General features: G+C 42.1%; 1 protein-coding gene across 1 annotated transcript; it reads right to left on the bottom strand.

The window, feature by feature from the left end:
* Positions 1-330: 330 nt before the first annotated feature.
* LOC136456198 (serine/threonine-protein kinase AFC3-like) lies at positions 331-5,446 on the bottom strand. Its single transcript, XM_066455980.1, is given in 13 exon segments — positions 331-821; positions 1,500-1,605; positions 2,293-2,390; positions 2,466-2,530; positions 3,255-3,324; positions 3,326-3,403; positions 3,503-3,594; positions 3,717-3,831; positions 4,124-4,172; positions 4,252-4,405; positions 4,497-4,523; positions 4,977-5,067; positions 5,154-5,446. Coding segments are annotated over 13 exon segments (1,161 nt in total). The 5' UTR covers positions 5,232-5,446; the 3' UTR covers positions 331-683.
* Positions 5,447-7,300: the final 1,854 nt, after the last annotated feature.

The raw sequence follows: 7,300 nt of genomic DNA, 5'->3' as shown, positions 1-7,300 counted from the left end.
CTTACCTGTGAAGATCCTTTCTAGTCCAGCAAACTTGCAGGCACGCTGTTCATCAAAACTGCACTCATGGCCCAGACACGCCAGAATTCAAACCACCCAGGACTTCAGCAGCTACACAAGTATCAGCAACAGGACACGGCATTTCATGCCCACGTTTAACAAATCCCAAACTCATGACATCCATGCCATGTGCAACCATCCGCAGCAAGATCAGAGATATAGACATCACGATATTTGTACCAACAGATGAGAGCAGCTACGGGAGCACAACTACACGGGCATCCCAAAGGGTACACTTCAATCATAAGCTATACGGATGCCCCTTTATGCTCGATTTCAACATTTGCAATTGGATTACCGCACCAGGGCATTGGGACGCAAGCTCAAAGCACATCCCGGTTAACAACATACAAGCGCCATCTGGCGCCCTAAACTCCCTACGAAAAATGCTAGTGTACATTACATTGGGTGACTGAAGCATCAGCCTTATCACCACAAGAAGCCTTATTCACAGGCTTACACAAACTTTCTGGTATACAGAGGAGCAAGATGCCAAGGCTTACACAAACTTTCTGGTATACAGAGGAGCAAGATGCCTTCAGCTTTGCAATGGATGGCTCTGCCTGCTTTCTCCCTACCACCTTCTTCAAGTACAGTTACATGAGTCAAGTCTGTTCAACAAGTCATGTTGGGTTCCTGAAGAATGGATGGTCCAGAGCTTCTTGCGCTGTCAGACGTTCCGATGGCTCGAATCGTAGGAGACTGTATAGCAAGTCCACCAGCGCCGCCTTTGAATGGTCAGCGTTCCTCGATACCAAGTCCTGAAGTTGTGGTTCATATGGTTCAGGATTTGTAAGTTCAATCATCCTATCTTCATAGCTTCTTCTTACTCATTTCAGTTACGTTTCACATCATATATTACTTTAAAATGTTAAATAAACAGCAGCACTACTAGTTAGAACCTATCATTCTGTACTAAGGAATTTTGAAGATAGCACTATCAATTCACTGAATGAAACAGAAAAATTGCGCTCTTATGTTATTATATTTGCATCCAACAAGCCAAACTTATTTTATGTCTGAGTTAGTCGCAGATTGTCCTCTTCATGCCTGTTTTATAATGTGTTATTATCAAGCAAATTTGTGTCTCCCAAAAGAAAAGTTTGGCATCTTTCTAACACTTTCATGAACAATATCATTTTTGTCCATGCACAATTATATTTTAAGTCAATTTTGTTCCTTCCAAAAGAAAGCTCATAAATGTTATTCTTACATTAATGTAAAAAAAATACTAGCAGGTATAGCAAACAATATAGCTAATGACTACAACTAATCACAAGCGCAAACCCCAACTTCTAACCTTGACCCCTAGTTACCCTTGAAATCTAGGAAATAAGATAATCAGAACAAAGACAAGAAAATATTAAAATGTCTGCGTCAAAGCGTGGCAAGTGGATGGATAAGCATGGCTAAAGTAGCAGAAATGAGGGAACTAAAACCTTTAGTCGATCCAGTTTCCTCACAGCTCTGATGCTTTCTCTTGAAACAGCACCTTCAGGCCAATTTAAGCGTGTTGCTCTCCTAAAATATTTCTGAGTAGAAGAACTACACATTCCAGGTGACACATGTAAGCACAATGAATGAATAAAGAAACAAAAAAAAAGATTACAAGAGTTTCCAAGAAATTTCAACATCACAAATTAAAATATAACAAGCAAGCAATACACATAGCAGAGATACACACACGCAAAATTATCACAATCAAGGTACAAGAAACAAAACAGGGGGGTGCAAGTTAGTATTAGTCGTGGCCACAAAGGTAGTTATTGACTTTGAAAATCAAGTAGCAATAAAAAGAAATAGAATAGATAAAAGGCAGCTATTAGTGTTGAAATTCAAGTGGCAATAAACAAAATAGAATAAAACCATATGCTAGTTAAGTACACTAATACTCTGCTAATCATGAAATATAATGAAGTGTAACAGATTAGAAACGTTCAATAAATAAAGAAGAAAGCGCCACTTTCTCAAAATGTTTACAAAAATGTAACACTGATACTCTACTACAGGCAGAATTGAATGCGTCATTTTCTCAAAATGATTAGATAAATGAATGTTCACTAAATAGATAAGAAAGCACAGTAATACCCAAAATCCCAGCCCCACCAAAAAAATGAACTCAAACATAAAAATAAAGATATAAAGATATGCTTATCGAAAGCTGATTTGAACACAAATACATTTCATTCAAAAGCTAAAATGGCCTACAAATTAAGATTGCAAATAACACACCTTGCTTTCCGTATCATATGCTCTGGTAGAGGTCCCAAAACCCTCTCCATCATTGCTAGGTGTTCCAGATTCTCGTGTGTCCGAAACAATGCTTCCCCCTACAAAAATTGTGATGTTAGGAAAACAATTACCAGACTGGTACTAGAAAAATAAAGTGTGAGAAGAGATCTAACTGAGCATAGCTCAACAAGAATACAGCCAACACTCCAAATATCACATGGAAAACTCCAGCCTAAACCTGCAATAGAAATATCCAACATCAGAACTAGTGACTTACAGAATTGGAGAAGAAACCTTTAGCAACTATCATTATAGCTGGCATGACTACTAATGAAACAGTATAAAAGGTCTAACTCTTATTCTGCACAGCATAGAGCTCAGTTCAATTCATCAATACAGTGACAATATTGCTCAACCATCAACTATAAAACTAAATATGTGCAGAAAACACCAAACAATCAAAGAGGAAGAAGTACCAAGTTTTTTTTTTCTTTCAGATTTGATTCAAACGGATCATTTAGGAGTAAATAAGAGTATAAACCAGGATGCCCCAAGATTTTGCTAAGATTTTGGACGATGTGTGTTTTACTCTATCGAGCATATTTAAGAGCACAGAAATCTTTTTTTGAACGGAAAATACAGCAGGGGAGACCCCCACTGTAAGTTTTATTAAACAAAAGGAAACAAGAGCACAGAAATCTTCACTTTGAATGATCATAGTTCATATCTCAAAAAAAGGGCGTACCCAGTGCAAAGAGCTCCCGCTCTGTGCGGGGTCTGGGGAAGGGTGTCAGTGGCAAGCCTTACCCTCGCCTGTGCAATGCGAGGAGACTGCGACTCGAACCCGGGATCTTCCGGTCACAGGCGGTAAGACTCTTACTGCTTGCACCAGACCCGCCCTTCATAGTTCATATCTCAAACATGATAAAACTGAATCAAACCTTCAAGAATAACCAATTTACCTAAGATTATTTCAGGTGCCCTGTAATGCCTCGTAGAAACAATCGAGCTATGGTCCTGATTATCAAAGGCGGGTACTACCAAAATCTATCAGCTTTATGGCACTAGACTTTGGCAAGCACTTGAAATGCATCTCATCTTGCGTATTCTTCTGCACAACCCCAAGCAATCATTCAAGAAAACTGCTAATACTGTATGCCTAGTAAAGAAATAGCAGGTAATCATTAAAAAAAATGGGTGAGAATAGTACCTTTGTACTTGGAACTTTTATATACTCAGAAGACACAAGAAGTATGTTTTCTGGCTTCAGATCAGTGTGGATAAGCCGCAACTCATGCATATCTGTTACAGAAAAAGGGAAGAAAGATGGTCAACACTGCCCCTTTGGAGCAATAAAAAAGTGAAGCTGCAGCTACCAAATTAGCTAATAATTGATATGCAGAATCAAGCAATAACTAACACACATGCTACAGATTCCAACAGTTGCCGTCCAAACTCCCGCACAAGTTCCACAGGGAAAGGTTGGTATCTATTTCTCTTTAGAAAATCATACAAGCTTGGTCCAAGCTTCTCAAAGACCTGACAAAATCATTGATATCCACTGAATATAAAGAATATTTTTAATTTGTGACCATATGAGGGAACCTTTATGAGTGAAGAACAAAAAGATTTTGCAGTCATGCAAATCTTACTACAGGTGAGTTATCATAATTTCTATAGATGAGTCTCTCATTCCATACAAGGTGTATTGGGAGGGCCAATAAGATAAATATTATAAACAAACAACACATCCGCAAAAATGAAATGCATTCTGAGAATTGGTAACTGACTTTTAGAAACTAGTATAATTGGCCAAAAAGCTAGCACTTACAATGCATATATGATTACGATAGTCAAACCATCTCTGAATTTGGACACAGCTGGCAATTGAAGAGGAACTATAAAGTCAGAAACGGAATAGGGTTATACTTTAAGTAATAAGGTTTTTGGGATACTCACAGAGATCTGTATTTCTCATTTTCTGCAAGGCAATTGAGCACATCTATCTCAATCATTGCAGCATCACGGTACTTGTGGATACTGCGAACAACTTTTATGGCAACATATTCACGTGTTTCACGGTCCCAACATTCCAAAACACGCCCAAAAGTACCTACGAAAATCCAACTCGCAGTCCTCTTCATTAGAATAATAGCGAAGATACCCAGCAGAAGAGGAGACGGCAGATTGCAGAAAACCCAAACCTTCTCCCATTTTGCTCAAGATTTTATCTGCACAGCCAAAAGCAGTCTGTCAATAAACATAACCATATATTGAACTAAATCTAAGCATGCACCATGCGAAACGCATACATGCATAAAGTTTATTACTATTAAAATCGCAAAAACTGCTTTTATATACGAGCAAAAACTGCTTCATTCAGCCCTGCTTCATTCAGCTCCTTTACCTCACATAATAAATACAAGCAAACAACCCTTTTATATAGGAAATCTAACAAGCCCAGATTACAGGAGAGGAAATTATCACACCTTGACAGGACAATGGAACGCCTAAAAGTATACTAACTGCCAGTATGCAAGCGGGATCGCAGGAGTAAAAAAGCAGATGAAACCAAAATAACAAAAAGATACCACTAATTACAGATTATTAGACACAACTAAACGCTATCCATGCACAAGGGCTCGAGGAACTCAAGGGGAGAGTCAAAGAGTCGGGGCGCTCACATCGGCGGGTCAAGTTCTCGCCGAGATCGAAGACGTAGTGTCCGTCGCGGTCGTCCTCCCTCCACGGCGGCGACACGCCACCCCTCGCTACCTGCGTGCACAGCAAGGCCAAATCTGCATCAGCACAACCCGAAACCCCGCAAATCTGCGAGTACTCACGAGCAAAGCGGGCCCTACCACTTCTCGCTCTGGTGGCGGCGCGGCGTCGCAGTCATACGCTTGGCGCGTCCGCTTCCGAGACCGCGATGACTCCATGCGAAGCTTCGATTCGATGGGGGAGGAGACGGAGAGAGAAACCCTAGATGGAGAAAGTCGAGGTCGGGGCGCGCTAATGGCGGCGAGGAGGAGCCGGTGGGAGCGGGGACTCGTGGCGGGCTGGGGCCCGGATGGAAGTGAGCAGGATGGGTCGCCGGTGGACGGACCTGCGATCGGGCGATTCTACGAGGGCCACATCTGGGCTCAACCTGGCATTGGGGCTTTGGGCTCAGGCCATTTTCTGTTTTCTTTTTAAGTCGGCCATTTTCTGTTAGGTTACGAGGTTGTTGCGACTGGAGAAAACTCACGTGTTATAGTACCCGTTCGTTACACGGGACCATAATTTTTTTTTGTCCACGTCTATGGCGCTAAAGAGATAATTTTTTTGAGCACCCATTAACCTATGTTATTGCAAAACTAGAGCTACAAGCATTGCTCCTTAATGAAAACAAGGCACAGGTCGTCATGCCTCCCGCATATGAGCCACATAGTAGGATTAGCCTAAGGTGAATGAAGCATTAATGATAAACCGTTTCACTGTGGTCATGTCCAGCACCAGGATTGTCTCTACAAGATTGTAGCGTCTGCTTTTCTTTGTCTTTGATCGTGAATACGCGAGACATTTGCCACCACTAACCGTGGCTTTGCAAAACTGTCACCGCTTTGCAAAACTGTCGTCGCTATTATTGATTTCGTCGCTATTATTGATTTCCCCTCTCGTATTCTTAGCATTGCACCCTTTTTCCTTATTTTCTTTTCTATTTTCTTTTTCCTTATTTTTTTCTATGCGTGACTGGAGTTTGAAAGGTCGCGTGATTTAGTGCCAAACGTGGAGCCCATCAGCACAGGAAACCGATTTTGCTGGGACGTGACGTGATTGCGTCGGTGTCCATATGGTTCCATCGGTCAAACCGGGCGGACTTCGATCCTAGGAGCGGGCATACGACCCCTATGCACCAAACCATCTCTTGATTTTTAGGTGGCAGTAGGATTACCTGTATGATCTTTAAAAAATTATGTCTTCCTTATATGACCCTCTTTTTTTAAACTTACCTATTAGTCCCAGAAACAAAAATCACTTACATGTACTCCCTCCGTCCCAAAATATCTGTCGCTTTCGCTTCTCGAGAAACAACTTTGATAAAATATATATTACAAAAATATTAATATTTATGGTACATAATTAGTATCATTGCAAAGATCTTTGAATCTAGTTTTTTAATAAATTTATTTGGAGATACAAATGTTGTACGCATTTTCTACAAATCGAGTCAAACTTATGGCACGAAAACCGAAAACGACAGATAATATAGGATAGAGGGAGTATAGCCTTCCATCCATTTTAGGCACTTAACAGTATCAAGTGTTACCCCTAGCGGAAAAAATAAAATACAGAATTTAGTTGGTTTGGTTTATATTTGGAGCAATATTGTGTAAATAAGGTCACACATAAAAATTAGCTTATCATGTGTGAATGTGGTTCGCCACAGTTTTAATTTTTATGCGTGCTCGTTCACCACATAAGTTAGGTAGCGCTTGGTTGTGAGTCAAGGTGGGGTGTGATGGTGTCGGATACCGCGAGAAGGGGTACCCTAAGCAAAAATCAAAAAACGACTGCTTAGACTTCGTAAAGATCGAAACCAGCTAACAATCGCTGGCCTCGGGCGACCTCTCACCAAAGGCCTCGGCCAATTCTCCGTATCGCTCGAGGCCCCCTCACCGCTGGCCTCGGGCGATCCCCCACCGAAGGCCTCGGCCAAGTCCCTCTCGTCGCAGGCCTCGGCCGGGTCGCCGACCCTCCGCCTCGCGCGAGGCGGGCTCGGCAACACTCCGCTGCCTCTTCCTTCACCTGTCCCTCTGACCAAACGTCGCGTCGCATTAACTCAGCCAACTGCTGCCACTGACATCGGCCGTATGCTCGGCACAGTACAGCGGAATGGCCGACGGGACGGGGGCGGGACTGGACAGGGGTTACCCGCTACTGTGCCCATCGCTATGCACATGGTTGACGCCCATGCCTCACTGTGCCGCCAACTCCTGCTCCGAGAACAACGCGGCGTGGGGAGCCA

Source organism: Miscanthus floridulus, chromosome 6 (genome assembly GCF_019320115.1).
Source record: "Miscanthus floridulus cultivar M001 chromosome 6, ASM1932011v1, whole genome shotgun sequence".
NCBI classification, from domain to species: Eukaryota; Viridiplantae; Streptophyta; class Magnoliopsida; order Poales; family Poaceae; genus Miscanthus; species Miscanthus floridulus.
This window is presented reverse-complemented; position numbering and strand designations above follow the sequence as displayed.